The sequence below is a fragment of the Pleurodeles waltl genome, chromosome 3_1, assembly GCF_031143425.1.
Source record: "Pleurodeles waltl isolate 20211129_DDA chromosome 3_1, aPleWal1.hap1.20221129, whole genome shotgun sequence".
In the NCBI taxonomy this organism is placed as follows: Eukaryota; Metazoa; Chordata; class Amphibia; order Caudata; family Salamandridae; genus Pleurodeles; species Pleurodeles waltl.
This window is the reverse complement of record NC_090440.1, coordinates 1,123,937,984-1,123,958,119: the sequence shown is the minus strand read 5'-3', so window position 1 is coordinate 1,123,958,119 and position 20,136 is coordinate 1,123,937,984. Positions and strand designations below refer to the sequence as shown.

The 20,136-nt window shown below is 41.4% G+C and overlaps 1 protein-coding gene across 1 annotated transcript in view; it reads left to right on the top strand.

Moving 5' to 3' along the window:
- The window catches only part of LOC138285009 (uncharacterized), a 597,004-nt gene that overhangs the window by 482,283 nt on the left and 94,585 nt on the right, over nt 1-20,136 (top strand). Inside the window, exon 18 of the mRNA XM_069224423.1 lies at nt 5,463-5,576. Within this exon, the coding sequence (XP_069080524.1) occupies nt 5,463-5,576 (114 nt within the window). The remainder of the gene's footprint in view (nt 1-5,462; nt 5,577-20,136) is intronic.

The following is a 20,136-nucleotide window of genomic DNA, read 5'->3' as shown; positions in this document are numbered from 1 at the left end:
CTCTCTGAGTGGTATCACAATGTAATCACCCTTCTTGCTTAAATTGTAGAAAACTGAATGGTATATGTAATGTTGAGATCGCCTTTCTATAGAGTGGATTTGTGGAGAGTCTTCTACCTTCACCTTTTCTATTTTCAACATGAGCTTACAAATCTTAGTGCCTGATTTTGGTCTTGGTGGGGGCTGAATATCCTGTTCTCCTTATTACGATCCCATGATATGCTATGGAGATCGTAATAAGGCGGACGGGATATCCGTCATGTTAATGACTAAGTATTTCCTCCACCAAGACCTAAATCAGGCCTTAAGTTTTCATAGAACATCTGGCTAAAAAAACGGGGGTTGTTTGAAAGTCACAATCATATTATGTGAGTCGAGCTTCCAGCTATCTCACCAGGTCCTACCAAAATAGATCTTGCATCCTTTTTGCTTTAGTCATTATCTGATAGAGACTTCTAGTTGCAGATTCCTTACCTTAGAATTTCCTCCAGGCGTCAGTCTGGATCTGGAGATGTTTCTCGACAGGACCCCTGTGTGCCGTTAGGGGGTGTTGGCCAACTCTGCGGCCATCGTCGGCATCATGCACGCCGGATATGATGTTGCAGGACCTATATAGGCGCCACCCCGGCACGCTGAGGTCAGTTCTCTTCTTTCCTCGGCAGCCAAGCTCAGATCCGAAGAAGAGCTATTCCTCAGTCACTTTTTGACTGGTCTTATCTGATAAAGTCTTCTAGTTGCAGATTCTGAATCTTAGAACTTCCGCCAGGTGCCTGTCTGGATTCTGAGATTTTTCTCGAGTAATACCCCTGCGCACCGTGAGGTGGTGTTGGTTGGTGCCCCGTCCATCGTCGGCATGTGTGCGCTGGACAGGATGTTGCTGGACCTATATAGGTGCCACCCTGGCGCGCTGATGTCAGTTCTTTTCTTTCCGTGCAGCCAAGCGCAGATCCGAAGAAGAGCTGCCCGTAAGTCACTTTTTTACTCGTCTTGTTATGACATTTTGTCCAAGAGTTTGCATTGAGGATCTTTTCACACAAGACCGGGTTCAGGCCCTGTGGATCCTGTCATCGGGTGATGTGCGTGACGGAGCTGCCACTTGTGTGCTTGTGGTGTTTGGGGCATGACCACCACCTGTAGTCAAGCTCTGAGTGCCGGCACATGAATCTGAAAGCTCTGAGGGAGAGGTCCCTAAAGCTCATTGTGGCCCGGTGCTCGCACTCCGCATCACTCCTAATCTCAGTCAAGAGGACGGTCCTGGTAAAGGTCACGCAGCCCCCACTCTTCATCGCTCCACTCCAAATCCTCAGGATCGTTGGGTAGGTCAAGGCACAAAAAGAAGTCAAATTCACCCTGTCTATCAGCCAATGTGATGAGGGAAAAGGAGCGTTGTTGTTCCAGGCCTCTGTCCTCAGAGCCTGCGTCTGGGTTGACTCCATGCCTCTCTGAGTTTCTTTTAGCCTAAGCAACCCCTGCCCAGCTCTTTGAGTTCTGTGAATACATGAACATCATATTTGGGCAATCTGACTCCGCTGGAGAGTCTTTGGGCCCCACGGAGTCAGCAGGGCCCTCTCGGGCTCTGCACAGGCAGTTTCGGCCTCAGCTACGGGGGCACCCATGGATCCGTTCCTGGATCTGAACTGGCTTCGGTCGTACCAGCTCGACCTTCCTCGAACGTTAATGCTCCTGACACCGCTCATGCCCACAGTCGGCGTCGACCCCATCCTTATTGCTGACTCCTAAACGGAGCCGGACCTGCGTCGTGCAATGCCAATTCCGACTTGGACGGGGGCCTTGCTTCCTAGGTCAGATCCTGATAATTATTCTCTTGGTTTGGGGTACGGTGAGGATTTGGGAGGGGTCACTAGACCCTTTTGAAAACCAGCTAGAAAATGCCATGCACTGGCGGACGAACTTGGGTGAAGCCAGTGGTCTGGACACTTCCACTGACACTGGTGTGCTTTCTCCCCCTACCATGGCAAAGGAGGAGGGAGTGCCCTCCTCCATGGTGGTGCGGAAAGCGGCCAAACTCCTGGGCCTCGAGTTGCCTTTGGTGGCAGTCAGGACTAACCTCCTGATAGAGGTGCTTCAGCCTTGAGCTTCTACTTCTGAATCCCTTTTGACCTTTAATGAAACCATCACTGATGTCCTGCTGGGGACATTGTCTAAACTCAGCACAGGGGCTCCTGTTAACAGGAAAATTGCCCACCTCTGTATACCAGCTCGAAATGACCCAGTGTTCCTAATGCAGCACTGACCCCTGAGAGCTTGGTTATCCAAGCCTCCACTTCCCCGGATGCATTCTCTTCCGCACCCCCCGGATAGGGAATCAAAGAGGCTGGATCACCTTGGGAAGAAGCTGTTTTCTTCCTCCAGCCTGGCATTGTGGTCTGTGCACACTGCTTGCCTTTTGGGCCAATACACCCATACTTAATGGGACACGATTGCGCAGGTGCTGCCACAGGTCCTGAAGGAGGGCCGGCCATTCTCTCATAAGCTTTTGCTGACGGAAGAGATGCAGCAAAGTTCACAGTATATTGTGGGCTGGATATGACCGTCTCACTAGGCAGATCTGTTGCATCGACGGTGGCCTTCAGGCACCACACCTGGTTAAGGATGTCTGGCTTTTCGGGGGATGTCCAATCCACCCCTATCGACATTCCCTTTGATGGCACCCATCTCTTTGGAGACAAATCAGACGGCGCTTGATCGCTTTAAGGAGTCCTGGACCATGGCCTGATCCTTAGGCCCTATCTTAGACCTCCGGTCCCTCAATCTCTTCCTCAGGAAGGAAAAGTTCAAAATACTCACCCTGGCTCAGATTCTATCTGCCCTGGACCCAGGAGACTGGATGGTAGTGTTAGACTTACAGGACCCCTATTTGCATATTCCTGTTTTACTTGCCTACAGACGTTACTTGTGATTCACGGTAGACCACAAACATTTTCAGTCTACCGTGCTCCCCTTTGGCCATACCAGCGCCCCTCAGGTGTTCACCAAGGTGATGGTGGTGGTTGCAGCTCATCTGTGCAGATCAGGGATTTCAGTCTTCCACGACTGGCTGTTGAAGGCTGGCCCGCCCCAGGGTGTCGTCTTCCACCTCCAGACTACAGCAGATGTCCTGCATTCATTTAGGTTCACTATAAACATGCTGAAGTCACACCTGACTCTCTCTTGGACTTTCCCTTTCATCAGAGCTGTTCTGGAAACAGTGCATTTGCAGTTGTCACGCCCTTTAATGTAGGCCAGTCCATCACGTTGCTTCTTTTTACGCATTCCCTCATCTTTCTAAGGAAGAGGAGAGACTCTACTGCCTGGACCCAAAAAGAGCGTTGGCGTTGTACCTTGACTGTACTAAAGGGTGAATGACCAACTCTTTGTTGGGTGTGTGGGTCCAAAGAAAGGTCGGGCAGTGCAGAAAAAAAACATCTCTAGATGGGTTGTTCGGTGCATTAAAATGTGCTACGCATTCGCTAAAAAACAACCCCCGAAGGGTTTGCATGCTCATTCTACCGATCGACAGCTTCAACCACTGCATTAGCACTTTGAGTTCCAGTCCTGGACATCTGTCAGGCACCAACGTGGGCATTTCTGCACACGTTCACCAAACACTACTAACTGGACAGTCCAGTCCGGAGCATCGGGTACTTAGACCGTTCAGTCCTGCCGTACTTCCTAGTATGATCTTAGTTTGCAAACCCACCTCTGGGGATGGTATTACTTGGATACCTGTTGTAAGGTAAGGAATATGCAACTAGAAGTCTCTATCAGATGAACAAGTTACTTAACGTTGGTAATGCATTAGCTGGTAACGACGTACCCTAGTTGAAGATTTCTTACCGACACCCCCCCCCCATCCTTCCCACTCTGTGAACTGATTTCTAGGGACAGGGACTTCCTTTTCAGGGCCCTAGTTCTGACGAACCAGTGGTCAGTGTTCTTCATGGCTCTGCTCTTCTGGCATGGAAAGTGGTGAGTAGAAACTGACAACAGTGCACCTGGGTAGCGCCTATATGGGTCTTGTGATGTCATATCTGGCATGCACTACGCCCTTGACGGATACGGAGCCAATGCTACCTAATGGCACACTGGGTTACTGCTCTAGAAATATCTCTGGATCCAGACTGCCACCTTGGGGAAATTCTAAGGTAAGGAATCAGCAACTAGAATATGTCTCTACCAGATAATGCGTTACCAAAGGTAAGTAACTTGTTCTTCCTGTCTCGGTGTACACCTTTATAGAGTTGCTTGGGCGCATGATGCCGAACATTAATGTTAGCAAACTATTTATATTTTCTGTTAGATATTTGGGTAAATATGGTTGTGATGTATTTGTGAGAGAGAGTCATTGTGACACACTTTGAATGGGAACAGAGAGAAGAGGAAATTGAAGATCATGGATAGACAGTGGGGGATGCAGAGGTATATTGTGTAGAACGTTGGGTACTTTGCTGCGTCTTTGATTGATTGTCAAATATGTACAGACCAACATTTCATATTGTTTATGGGTCTTGAGATGAACAAGGCATGGGTTTAGGCCAGAGATGGGAAGGACAAGGGGCTGCGACCTTCAAAAATAGCACAAAATGTGTAATTAATGCTGAAGCGTTAATTAAATTAAGTGTGTTTTATTGCTGGGAGAAATTAAAATTCCGCATACAAAGTTTCGACAATTTGATACATTTCATACGAAGGTTTGCGAAGAATGCGCTTGCAATCGCATTTTTAGTATGAGAATCTCGCTAAAAATGCGCTTTATAGCAGAAGCTTTCTCCCGTTGTTTACTTTTGTAAATGATTAGCAAAATTCATTCATTTGCAAACTTGAAAGTTTAAGAAACACTTATAGGAAAACATAAAAACGTACGCAACTTAACGCACATTTAATGTTCAGGGTATGCTAAGCCCTTAATTACAACTGACCCAAAAATTCCGATAGCTCCAGTAATGGTAATTCTGAGGGAGGATGTTTCAGGGATTAATTCTGTTAACATATAAAAGCCTGAAAATAACGTGAATAATATCAATCTGTTTGAGAAAGAAGTTGGCATGCTGTGCCTTAATAATGGTATTCCTTTCTCGCATTAGTCAGAATCCCTCACATACAGCCCCCTAAGTGTGTTCAGTTAAATAACACCAGCCTTTCTGTTGGTCACTGTGCGCCTAGGAGTTTAATTTAAGAAATGATGTCGAATTCATTTTAGCTAACTTTTTTAAATATAATCTAAAATCACTGTGAAAAGTGTTTTTTTCTAGAGCAGGAGCTTATGCGAAAATAAATTGCTTTTTTCCAGTTATAATTTAGTTGCTAAAATAGCAGAAACACAGATTAGCTTAACTTGGTTCTCCTTCAGACTTCTAAATCATTTTTAATTTCTCGTAATAAGAATATTTCAATCTACCATTATGGATGTAGTTTGAACAATTACAATAGTGCAAATAATCACTTTGAATTATTTAATGCAGGACAATACGAATACATGGACCCCAGCCACCTACCTCCTTTTTGGCTGGCGTACCTTCGGGACCCGAGTGACTCAGGCGTGATTCACAGCGACGTACGTCAGAGGTGGTTGAGTGGTACGTACCGCAGTTAAAACCAGGGTTGAACGGCTGCACTTTGTGATGAGTTTGTGTCCAGGTGCACCTGATGTCTTGACCTCTTTTCAGGCGGACGTCCGTCTAGCAGCACATGAAGCATGCATTGTAAACCTAATTCACGTTGTCTCTCTGCTATTCTCCACTTGTCACACCACTACCACTCATGAAGGACAGATGTAGCAGTAGGCAGTAAAGAAGAGTCTTGCGGGTAGATTCTTTCCTAGGTTCACTGCATGAAGTGTCTAGTTTTGCTCTATTTTTTCATCCCAGAGCAATATGCATAACAATACACTCATATGAACAGATTAACATTTTTGTATCAACCTTGTTCACATTTACAGTTGTTTAAGCCTCATCAGAAACCTTTCTCACTTTTTTTAAATCCCTTACTTGTGGCTCCATACAGCTATTAGCCTGACAGTCATTGCTGGCAGCAGTTGGAATCGCTTATAAAACAACCTAATGTCCACTTGTGTCCTTATTAAAAATAAGTATAAACAGGAAAATATAACTTTTTGGTTTTGGGTTTATCTGAAAAAAATCAGTGAAAACGGAAAACTGGGAGCATCATATGTATATGCTAATAATATACGTCCTATGATAACACAAAGAGTTAAATGCACTCAGTTGTCTGACTTTCCATTGGCCAAACCGATTAATGAATTATGTAATATCAGTACTAACATTCATAAATAGCACTGGCCGAGGGCTTGAGGGCAGGAGCGCACCTTTCATAATAAAAAGATGTACATTATGTGGTGCAGTGATAAATGACATAGGCCTTGTTTGGGTACGGGGCTCATTGGGTTGTTCACATATTTTAGTCCTAATTGACAAAACTATTTTTCCTCAGTGTACATTCTTTACAGAAACTTTGTGGTAAGGCACATATAAGTCATGGGTGTGCTGTGACTATGCATAGAAAAATGTTTGTGAATCCACTTCACTACATATAGAAGTTTGGTGGGTTACATAACATGGATTGGCTAAACATATGTTTAGGGAAGGCCAGTTATATATTGCTGTGGGTAACGAGGTTCAATTGGTAAATCTGGGTGGCGGGTTAGGGCACGAAGGGAGAAGGGAATATTAAAGTCGATACATGATCCAGTTAGTAAAGCATTGAAAGTTTACATGAAGCAGGCACTGAGGGTACAGGTATGTTACTTATCTTGAATCAACCTGGGGGGAGGGGTATGAAGTTAGTGGGTGTTGTGGTTGATGTAGATTGCAGAGGTACTGAGGAAAGGGTTTAATGGCTTTTGAAATTCCAAATTAAAGGAACCCGCTCGGGTACAGGTTTTAGAACGCAAACCTTTGTACCATAAAGGTCTACTTTGGAGGCAGCAATAGAAGAAATGCATGTAATCTTGAAAGAGAATATATTGAACATTGAAATGTTTGCATTATTTTTGTTTACCTAGTACACGGCATGACAAGCATCTTACATAAAAATCATTTAGTACGAATACCTTATTTGTATTAAGGAATCTTAGTTTTTTCTGATTTAAATATTCGAGGCAGTGGAAACAACTGTAAATAAAATCTTTAAAGGCCGCATCATGGTATGGTGAGCTCATTGCACTGTGGACCTTTATCAACCAGACTTGTTCAACAATACAAACAGACCATGTTTCAATTGAAATAAAGTACTCACTTTTTTAATTACATGTTTCTTTTAGCATGACAAGCGCAAACACTGTGTATACAAGTAGACCAAATGAATTGTTAGTATCATGACAAAACTTTAAAATATATATATATTTTTTTTTACAAAAAATTAGCAATAAATTATATCTGCTAAGGTAGGATTTTTAACCGCCTTCATGTTAGCGGAATTCTAAGAGTCCATCTTATTAGTAATAATATTTATCATTGATTCACTCAAAAAGATATTTTCTAACAAAGAATTCCTCATGTTCAAGGGAACAGTACCAAGAATATACTGTGTGTCACACCTAAAAGTCTGTGGTCTACAGCCAACCCATTCATGGCATGGACTGCCTGTTAATACTCCTGATTATCTGTACCGTATGAGTGTGATGGGAAAGGCTGTGCCAAAGTGTCTAGTTGAACGTCTGGAAGGAGTGCCTGGTTTTGTTCAGAGAATAAATTCTGTTTCCTGATGCAATAGTTTATTCCCTGCTACAAGTGGTGCATCTAGAGATTTCAACCTGTGTATTCCACCCAAGCAAACACCTCCAAGGGCAGCTGCTGGCATTGACAACGCTAATAAGCTACACAAATCTCTTAGGCTAGTTATACGAAATATGTCTCTTTCCCATGTTCACTGGGATTATTATTACAGCGTGGTATTGTACATGAAATATTCCTATATTATGGCTGATTCATGATATTGACATTCCCAACGTCAAATAATCAAATTCACCAACTTTTATTTCTGCTTGTGGCGTACATAAAGACAAAAGGAAAAACAGAACAATAGTACTCTTACAGATTGAATTTGTGTCCAACCTTCAAAACGTGACATGTTTTTAAACGTGCCATATTTTTTTCCTCAAAAAACACAATCCACATGGATACCAATTCAACAACTTGTAGTCTCTGGCAGTGGACAGTCCCTCACCTTAACCATAAAAACATACTTTTTTGACCCACACCAATGAGACCTGCTTCACAACATAATTTCGGGTAACATTGAACAGATTTAACCATCACATCACCCTTTAATTATGGTTAACCCCTCTGGAAAGGACGACTCAAGGGCATTTAGAGTAATTTAAAGTATATTTCAGAAGACAATATCCAATTATTTGATGACGACATGTTACATATTTTTATTTACCTTCCATATGATCCCACACGCTCCTTTTGAAACTATAACTTGCATCTAATTAGGAGATCATCCATGTTTAATACAAAAATATTTTTGGGATAGCCCCACTCTGGAGCTTTGTAATGTATGGGACACTATTAAAAGACGAGAAGAGAGGTCAAACCATTACCTAAAGCTAGGGTAATTTGAGTGATTCAGCATATGGTGATTGGTGTGCCAGTGCTACTTTTTACTGGAGTTATTGTCCAGCAGACATACATATTTTACAACCCGCTCCCAATTGGTGGCCTTGGGAGTCAATGTCTGCATTTGTGTGCTCTGCCTAAGAAAACCAGATTGAATAACCACTTCTTTTTATCACTATGGTAAATATAGCTGGACGAAATTGAATATTTATTCTTGTGAAATTCCATAAAAAATGGATTGAATATATATTTTTTTACTGAAATGTGATTTGCTTGTTTCTCCCATCAATTATTTTTCCAAGTGCACACTTTGTGTGAAAAGGTTTTCTGAGATACTGACTGGAGTGGTTCAACTAGAACATGTCTCTCAGAAAGACACTCAAACCAGTCTTTGGCTTGGTCTTATAAGACTTTTCAAAGTGAGCTGTGTGCATAGGTAAAACTAAAAACACTAAATAGTGTAATGCGTAATTTTGAGACATTTCCCACAATACAACATTTGTTAATTTCACAAATTTTTCGATGTGTTCATCATTTCACGCAGTCCTATTAATTCCTTGACAAGGCAAAGATGACTAAATAATTGCTCCTCTGAATTTCTTCACATTTTGGAAATACTGAAACTTACACATAGGGCTGGGCCATGCAAAAATATGTGACTATCACTGTTATTTTTTGTATTATATTCCTGAGAAAATATCACTTGACTCATTCTAAATTTTGTGAGCTTCTGATGAGTCCATAACAGCAAGTGTCTGGAGCAATAAAGTAGTTCCTCTTGCATAGTGCATTTTTAACAACTGCATATAGAAGATCAGTAGTGTCTGCAAATATCTTGGATAGCCGGGATTGGTAAGAACCCTTTCCAGAACTTCTCTGCTGCTTCATGTCTTTTTCTTCAATGTCTTGCAATAAATTGTAGAAAGTGGCAACCTCTTTAAATTGATGGCGTGATGATCTAAATTTCCATTTCGTTTACTTCATTGCTCACTTTATAGATTTTCTATTTGAGTGCAGCGACTAATAGTAAAGATGTAATCTATTGTAAAGAGCAGAACATATTCAAATCTAAGAAGATGTTCCTATGCTCTGCAGAGTATGTCCTGTGAGCGTATTTCCTTATCATACGTATGTTGCTCAAAGCCACATAACCTTTTGAATAGATATGAGCACTAAGAACATCAAACAACCATTCAGAGGTACAAGGAAAGTAGCATTGGTTTATTTATTTCAAACCAGTTACCAGTTACCAGTTACCCTTCTAGTACCATTGCAATGCCTTACTACAGCATAAAACATCTTCAGACATGTTTATAAAGAATTTTGGAACCAAATACTTAACCATCATATGTTCACAGCAAAGCTGTTGCTAATGGCTCTGTCCCACTTTTCTGAAAAGTCCCGATTGTCTGAAGTTCTTAAGTTGATTGCCAAACAATACTGGTGCAAACTCAGTAGTGCAAGCCCACTTTCCAAAAAGACCACCTCCATTTTTTAATTGAAAGGCATATACTCATTGAGCCCAAAAAACCTTTTAAACATTTCTTTTTTTGTGCGATTTCTGTCTTACTGAAATCTACGATGATATCTTCAAACAAGAAACTACATTGTGGGAGAGTGGTCATTGCTGACAGGTTAACTGCCAAAAATAGTGAGGGCAAGATTAATCCAACATTTTAGGAATAGCTGTATGCTGATGGTGACTTTCTTGCCATTAACATAAACCAAAGCTTATAGTTCTTGAGTTATCCGGGTTTGAATAGACATTCCAAATCATGATATCAGGTTAATTGTTCTTTACCAACTACTTAGATACTAGTTCAAATTCATTTGTTGACCCATGCAATGATATGGGTGTCACAGCAGGTTCAAACTGTTAAATTATTGGCAAATAACACAAATTTACTTTAATAAATCATGCATCTAAATGGAACTCTTGATGTTCTGTCTTCATTTTTGTTCTAAGGTCTCAGCATAAAGGTCAGCGAGGGTTAAGGATAAGCTCACACCTACTTTGTACCCCTAACTCTAGGAAATTGCAATATCAAGCGCCAAATTTATTGATAATGTTGACTGATGGAATAGTATGGATGGTTACCTAAGTTTAAACCATTAGGTCATTGGCAAATAACTCAATCTAGATAGGTCAACTCTAGTGCCCTGTCTGATTGTTTGCGCCTAGGTCTCAACATAAAGGTCAACCAGGTTCATGGATTGTTGCTGCCCCTTGCTTTTGGCCTTAATAATGGGAAATCGTACTGTAAAAATGTTAGTTCACGGAATTTTATGCAGTACAGGTACTGTAGACTACATTTTCTCTACTAACCTAAAATGAATTAATATAGTCCTGGGGAATTACCAATTAATTTTGTCAAATGCCTTGGTGGCATCCAAAGAGGATATCCCTAGAGCAAATGACTGTGAGGCTGCCAAATCGATGGCACGTATTAGTCTGTATGCTAACTACCTAGGTTGCCAAGAAGGGATAAAACCTTTTTGATCGTCATACACTTGAATTTTTATTTTTTTTATTTAGTCTACCTTCCAAGATACCTGAGAAACATTTTTAATCATTATTAAGTGGTGTGATGGGTCGATACCCAGCATTGCTAGATAAATCATTATCCGGTTCTAAGATTTAGGTTTTAGTTGGTTAGGCCAAGGTGTAAGGTAGATTTCCACCTGACAAAATAAGATAAAAACGTTTCACTAAGATGTGAGCACCTGATCTCCAAAAGTTTTAAAAGACTTGGAAAAAATACCATTGTGCCTGGAAGTTTTGCTAAGTTTTAATTTCTGTATACTGTCTCTAACACCTTCCTTCGCAATAAGTGCCTCTAATTCCAGCTGTTAGTCAAAGGTTAATTGTGATATACAGGCTGCCCAACCAGTTAGTGACTTTCTGCCTGTAAACACACATAACCTCCTGAAAGGTAGTCAAAAAGTATTGAAGAAAGTTTGCTTTGATCTGATCTCTAGCCTCTGTTTTGGTGGCTACAACTCAGTTCCCCATAATCAGAGCTGTGGATTTCTTGTCTCCCATTTTTGCTGTTCAAATAAGCTAAATTGTGATTAAATGAGATTTGATGGTTGATTTCTCTCTTTTCTTCTGGCTAAACTGGACAGAGCCTGTCGATGCTGCAATTAGCATAGCACGTGCTTCCTGAATCTGCTTTATTATATTCATCTATTCTTTATATCATTAATATTGACTGTTGCATCAAAATCCATCTTTGCTAGGTTTAAGGTGACCACCCCCCTCCATGTTCTCATGGACACTGGTCCTGTCACTGGAAACAATCCAGTCCAGTTTGTAAATTAGCTTAGTGCATGCTTAGTGTTGTAGTGTAGTTTGGCTTTCATTGACCTTATTAGATTAACACACCTGAAATCAATGAAGTGAACAGTTCTGCACTTGCAACACATTCAATAATGAACTGGAATGAGGTGGTCACCTTGGGTAGGCTTTTCTGGAGCTCCACACTACTTTCATAGTTTGTGTCTATGTTGCACTGAAATAAGCCAATTGTGCATACCTTACATTTACCTCCATGGTAACGCGAAACAATAGAGAAAACGAATAAAATGACACACAGCATTTTCAGCCGTACTTAATCTGATAGGTGAATGGGATCATGGACAAGTTTCCCAACATGCCACCCAAGGAATTCTGAATTAGAAAGCAACCCAGTCTTCATAAATGTCTGTATATTTTAGAATGGGAGGCGTAGTCCAGATGTTGGCATTTTTTAATCTCTAGTAATCTATAACAGCAAGCACTTTGACAAAATTATGCAATAAAGTCTGTGACCTACTCTTTCCATTATGTAGCAGAGAGTTTTTTATTTATTTATTTATTTATGCTTTTAGTAACAGACAAAAGATACCCTTCAGCCCTTATAACATCAATGCAGACATAGCCACATCCTGTTACATCTCCGTCAGCTCACAGTAAGGAGGATCTCGGGAAAATCCCACTCAGTTCTGATAGACAAAGTCCAAATGTAATAGTAAATGTCTGTCCTCAAAGAGCGTATAGCCGGGCTGGCCACAATAAACGCCTTGGCTTGAAGGGTGAAGTACAGAATAACAATCAACAGAAATAGAGCAAGGAAGCCGGGGAAGGGAGCAGGCAGCGCCATCATCAAACTTCACTGCCAGCAACAGCACACAGGAGCTGTGACACAAAGTAACCCCCACAAGCATACCCCATCAGCAAGAGCACCCCTTAGTTATGAACAGACTCCATGTTAGAGCGCAGGGGCACCCAAATATCTTGATGTAGCAGAGAGTTGGAGTGATTTACTCATGATGATATCAAAGGCCCCTGCAGTCACAATCAGTGCTAGAAAGTATATTAAGTCATTAGGAAGCCTCTGAAAGCTGTTAAGTTGTTCACTATTTGGACCATAAAAGGTAGCTAGGGTAAACTGGCCCTTATAAACTTTGGTACTTTGGCAAGAGCTATAACCCTCTACCCCTATTGTTAGTTTTGGTCTGGATCACCACAAACCTACATAGTGTTGTTATTAAAGTAGCAACATACTTGGTGTTACAGAATTGGTTAGAGCATAGAATGCCTTTGAACAAAATACATGAAAAGTATTTATTTATCTTAAGCATCATGATTTCATAATATGCATCTCTTGGGCAGTTTAATAAAAAAATGTTTTTTACTATTCGTACTTAAACAAAATAAATTCCTATGTACCATTTATGTTTCATTATCAAGTTTAATAGACTTATTGCCATTTCATTCACCAACTTGTAGTAACTTGATCACAAAGATCCAAAGATCTTCACATCATTGCTGTCTGCAGCTTCTGGACATTTAATATATGTAACTGTGTTTTTTTTGCCTGGCCTGATTTACATTTATCTCCATTCCCTCATAAACTGCTTTATCATTGACCAAAATTCACATGTAGCTCCTTTTGATATTTTTTAGAGACCCTGAACTTACTTATCATAACTTTGTACAAACCTTGTCAACTGCTCAGCAGATCTTTTAAACAGCTGTCTGCAAAATATTGGGCTTGGGGGCCTGTTTTTCCTCCCACGAATTCTAAGCCCACGTGCCTATCACTCCATCGCCTTTTAAGGCCCCTTCTATGTTTAGTGCCAGAGACACAGCTCTGGGCCTGTTGCCCACAACCAAAATGAGGTCCAGACCTTATCCAGCATGATTGTCACTGTTATGGGAGCAGCTGGATGAAGTGGTGCTTCACTGTTAGTCATATTATGTAGCACTGAGGGCCAAACAAAAGTGGACAGCACTGAGGACCACTCAAATTGAAAGCTGGAGAAGTACATGCACTCCCTTTGTAATCTTGAAAAAGGATTTAACTGAAGGTGTGTGCTTAATTTGGGATATGCTACCACTATGTCTCTCCCTCACCCCAGGGTTTTCTACTGATCTCCTGCCCCTTCCAAGCTGACCTCCATACCTTTTGAAAACTTACCAGCTCCTCTGTTTCTGTGATGTCACTCTTTGTCAGACTCCACGGCAGAGTCGGGTATATGTAAAAAGATTCTTGATTTCTTTGTGTTTGGTTTGGGTCTTTGAGGTATTGCCCTGTATGATGTAACTCTACACATGGTTTCATTGAGGAAGTAGGTTCTATTATTAATCATAAAAAGACTCTTAATATACATTTAAGCAAAACCAAGCACCGCTTGATAAATTATTTGAACAAAAACTCCTGTCTACCCATTTTCGAAAAATGTACACATCATTGTTAGCCTTAGAAGTACCACCAGAACTAATTGAGCTAAAGGGAAAGGATTGGCATCAGCTATATTCTACAGCTACTTGTGTCCTTTGTGAAGCACATGTTTTTGTAAATACAGACTTACTCCAGTGGCAGTGGATGAGGGTAGTTTTATACTTACAGAACTGAAGACTTATGCAAAGATCCTAGACACTAGATCAGAAGACACAATGCTCGGATTTATAACGAGTTACAGGAAGAAGTACAAGATTTTAAAGCTGTGTTTGCCGTGCGGCAAGATGGCAGCTTGCTCTTGAACTCCGGCGAGCCCTCTGCGTGAGACCAGAATAAAAAGCAACTAACGTTCCTGCACAAACCCGCAATATACCTTCGCTTAAGAGGAGGCTTGAATTAGACCAACCTTGGACCCCCCGACACCCGGATTCCCCACATGAGCTACACCGTGGATCTCGAGCCAGTCAAAGATAGCGGACTTGACCAGAACAACACCGCTCAGCGAACCAAAGTGAACCAGAAAGAGACAATTCTCACTCACCTTTGGGAGTAGAGGAGCAGGTATTAAGTGATATATCTGACGTCATGCTAATGATTGTCTAGAATGACAATAGGCACTGTTCTCTCCCCCTTGCATACCACACGGTCTGTTTATACATCTGGCTTGGCCCTGCAGTAGCGCGAGCCTCCGAACTGAAACCTGCAAAGTCAACTCATTAACTAAGCACTCCACGGCTCCCCTGCCTCACCAGGGGCATCAAAGCTGATCTGTAAGTACAATTATAGAACAATGAAGAGTGCGCTGGAAACCAGACCCAAGGCATACTCTCATATCCCATGGAGTCACTCCCTAAATACCTAGAACCGCTCTGAATACACCTACATTCTCTCACTAACCTCAATTCCAGGTCTCCCTTCTACACTGTGCATAGGTACCTTTGCACAGCATGCAATCGGCCAAACTTAGGCTATTGCGCTGTTATCACCTACATTTCTGTTTTCACGACTTAGGCATAATGCTCACAGATATGCACATGAAAAAGGGGAGCCCCAAGAGCACTCTACTAGTTCCAGAGCTTGAATCCTAATCAAGTGTCCTCTTGTACTTGCGCAGCACGTCATTGATGAGGTTTAGCAGCTGTTCTCCACTCTCCCTCCCCAGCCAAGACCCTGCAGAAATATCTTCCTAGGTTATAATAAAGGTCTCGAGCGAACACGGCTCCATGCTGTGTTCCTCCTCATTTCCTTTCCCCCCCCACAACACGTCTCCTGCATACTCCCCATGGTGGGAATGGGCTCAACAGCAGCCCATATGGCATCAAAAGCTGGCTGTTGTATTAATTGTTGTTTGGCCCCGTTGGCTCTTGCCTATTTCCCCATACCCTTCCAACCCAATCTCCTGCAGTGGAGAAATCCACTCAATGGCATTCTCACCTATTGTCTGGGTTGACTTCGTCCCTCCTCTAAAGATCCAGACCTGGCCCACTACCAACTACTACAACATATACTCATGACATCCATTAATGTGATATCCTTAAATACTAAATAGCTAAACCGTCCTGTGAAAAGAACGAAGATATTGGACTACTGAAAGAGCCTGTCAGTTGACAATGTGCTTCTTCCAGAAACAAAATTTGGCTATCGAGAAGCATTATCTATGAGAAGATGGTGGGAAGCGGATGTGGTTTGCTTAGCTTTTGGAACGCAAAATGGGTCGTTCACTCTTATCTTGAAGAACTCAGGCTTACCAGTGATTTCCTCCGAACACGATACCCTGAGTAGTTGGCTATTCACTAGGCTGAGTGGTGGTATCCAAAATTTATATATAAGGAACATTAATAATGATAATAACTAATACTAATGATGCTGTATTCTGGACCTATATTAATAAGAAACTAACAGAAATACCGCCAAACTCCATCTTAATTGTAGGAGGAGACTTTAATCTCCCATTAGACCCAAATTTCGATTGCAACTCAGCATTTCAAATCAGAAACCCCAAATCACATCAACAAATGATTTATCTCTGCAACGCACATTGCCTTAGGGGTGTCTGGAAGATTCACAATCCCACCAGTAATGATTTTACCTTTTTCTTGCCTCCACACACTAGTTTCTTCTGCATTGACTAGATCCTTGTATCTGAACCTCTTCTTGAATCTATCTCTATGTCTACAATTCACCCCTTTTTGATGTCAGATCACTCCACAGTTTCCATGTTTATTCAAATGACACCCTCTGAAGGGAATTGTTGGCTGTGGTGCCTGAACGAAGAAATATTAGACAAATCAGAAGATATAACAGACCTTAACAAAGAGATTGCTCTCTTCTATAAAGAAAACATAAACTCGATCTCCTTGCCCGTTGCCTGTGGGATGTGTTCAAATGCTTGGTAAGAGGCCAAATAATCAAACTCATGTCCAATAAAGATCATGAGATTAAGGAGACCCTTAAAAAGCTAGCTATTAATATCAAAAATAAGGAATCCATCTTCAGACAATCAAAGAACAAAGACACTCTTAACGAGATGAAACAACTGAAATATAAATACAATACCATCGTCAGTAGAAGACCCCACCTGTGGGTACATGCTCAAAAGTCCAAACAACTTTTATTTCTTGATAGGGTCAAGAAAACTAACGGACACTCTCAAATTTAGAAACACACAATAACATCTCCCACATTAAAGCTCGGAATGGAACTCTGAAATACAAATCTAAAGAGATTTTAGATATCTTTAGCTTATTCTACGCTAAACTGTATACCCCTGGAGCCACCTGCCAGAAGTCTGAATGTGAGATATTCTTACGCTCACTACATATTCAAAATATTTCCTAAACTTATAAATCTCAGCTGAATAAATCCATTGAGGCTGCAGAAATTCTATTTGCCATTAACTCCATCAGATTTGGGAAGGCTCCGGGTCCGGATTGCTTTCCCATTAATTTCTATAAAGCGTTTCAACCCTCACTGATCAACCATCTCAAGAACACACTAGACTGTTTCGCTCAACAAAGTAAGGTATCAGGCACTGCTGCAGAAGCCACAATAGTGGTAATTTCCAAAGAAGATAAGGACCACTCAGACCCTAAAAATTACCGCCCCATCTCTTTGCTCAATATCGAGTCAAACATATTTGTTAAAATACTAGCAAAAAAAATAGAAACCTTTATTCCAAAACTGATCCATAACTCTCAAACAGGATTTGTCAAGGGTAGAATGGTTAGAGATAACACTTGCCTCTTTTGTCATATCCTAGAGAAAGCAAGACTTTCATCACTTCCTGTGGCAGCAATTGAGCTTGTCGCAGAAAAAGCCTTCCTTAAGCTAAATAGGATTTTCTCCATGCAGTTCTAGAAGCCCATGACCTAGGGGAACCCTTTATCAACATGGCAATGGCTCTTTCACCGACCGTATTGTAAATATTAGAATAAATTGAGAACTCTCTCCTCCTTTAACTTACATCAGGGCACAAGGCAAGGATGCCGCCTATCTCCTCCCCTCTTCCTACTAGTGATCAACCTATTACTCCTCTTAATCGATTCCTCATCTATAATAAAGGGCTTTCAATTCGGTTCCAAAATGACTTCAGCATATAATGATAACTTACTCATCTTCTCTGAAGATACAGAACCAATGATCACTGCATTAAATGGCATAATTGAGGGCTTCTCACGGGTCTCAGGCTACATCCTTAATAATGATAAAACAAAAGTATTCCCGCTCAACCCTCTCTGTTTCGCTGCACATCTAGGGGACTCTGGGCTCAAATGGCAACCAAATCAGTTTAAATACTTAGGTATCTGGTTTGCTAATGACTTATTGGAGACTCTTCAAATAAACAAATCCAAAATCATTAAAAAGGTTAAAAACTTGCTCTCCTCTTTGTCTCCCAATCATATCTCCTGATGGGGCAGACTCCAAACCCTAAAAATGATTATTACCCAATCATACATTTCACCACCTCCATGCTGCCACTGAAGCGTTCTCACTCCTTTTTCCATACTATACATAAACTGACATCAAACTTCCTATGGAGCGGTAAGAGCGCCAGAATCTCCTACAAAGCTGTAAGACTGAACTTCTCAGAGGGGGGATGCAAACTCCTAAACTGGGTTTTGTACCAACCACTTTCCACACAGCACAGGGTTCATGCTGGCTACTCCCAGATCAAAATGAACCTCCTCGTTGGCTTGATATTGAAACACCATATGTTCTCCCTTCAGTACCAGTGCATATCTCACTATGTCAAAGTTCAAACCACTGCACTCCCAGAGGATCCTTGCTGACACTGTCTCTGCTCTCAAGACTGTGGATAGACAACTACAAGTTCCAAACCACACGTCTCTAGTGGCATCGCTCTGGAATAACCCCAAGCTCAAAATAGACTTCTCCAGTAACATGGCTCACTCATGGGCCGCAAAACGTATTCATATAATTTAAGACCTATATGATTAGAACAAAAAAAAACTCTCCGCTGCGGCTCTGACACCCTAACAATTGACTTTTATAGCTTTCTAAAACTTAGTCAAGCTAACCAAACTTTTACGTACCATAGATACAATCTTCATTCACCGGTTGAAATCAAGCCAATCCTCATGCCATCTGGGCTCCAAAATTTATACAGCACTAGCTTTCCCCTTGACACATACAAAGCCGTTCCTAAATGGATTAAACAGCTTGTCTCAGAGGGCCTGTCCCATATTTTAAAAGTGGACTGGTGAATAGTGTATAAATACGCTTTCTGTAATAAAATAGCACCCGCGCTGATTTAGTTCAAATTCTTCTCAATAAACGCCTACACTGGACCCTAGCAAAACTACACAAGTTGAACCTAAGATACAATGATAAATGCTGGAGTTGCAACTCGGCTCCTGGTTCATATGAAAATGTGCTGTTTCTGACCCCATTCTGTTCCTCCATTCTGAACCAACTTAATTCCTTGTTTGGGATAACTTTTACCTTAAGCTTCCCATTGGTAGTGCTAGGGCAGTGGAGCTATCCAGATATATTTAAACTGAACAAAAATGACATGGCACTACCTGATCTCCTTCTATCAGTTGCAATAAAATTGATCTTTTCAGAGTGGAAGTCTTTCGATCATGTATCCTATCACACATAGTAGGCATGAGTAGGCATGTCGTAGATCTGCACACAATCTAAGTGAAACTACACATCTCACACCCAGGATGTCTAATACAATTTGGCACACTTTAGACCAATTCATAAAACATGATGAGAATGCTCCCACCCAGACAGACACTCAGAGTACACCTGCACTCCCATAGGGCTTAATCCTCATGTCTATTACATTTCTCACTGCGACCCCCTCCCTCTCCTCTTTCTCCACCCCCTACAACCACAGTTGTTTGTTATGCTCTCCCCTTATGTTCTAGTTATCGGCAACACACGAAGATATTGGTTGTGTGGTCTGACTCTCCAGAGGGTTACACTAGCCACATAAGGACAGGCCACAGATCTAATATGTTTATCTGTATTAAAGCTCCGGCTACTTACTATATCATTTAGTGGTGTAACATCGAGATAGAGATAGAGACTGCCACGTATGCCTTTTGCGAATGAACAAATGTATCGATGTACGTTAATTATGTACCTTGGGTGTTTCACTCTCGATGTACCATTTTTTGCTACAAAATAACCTAATAAAAATCATTTGAACAAAAAAGAGAGTTAAAAACTATGATATTTGCCTAACAACCCAGTTAACCAAGGGGAGCACTTTTGTAGAAAATGGCACCGTTGAGTGCCATCAGAGTGACAGTTAGTAATGATATTTACAAAATACAATCTGCTGCTCAGATAGAAAGCAC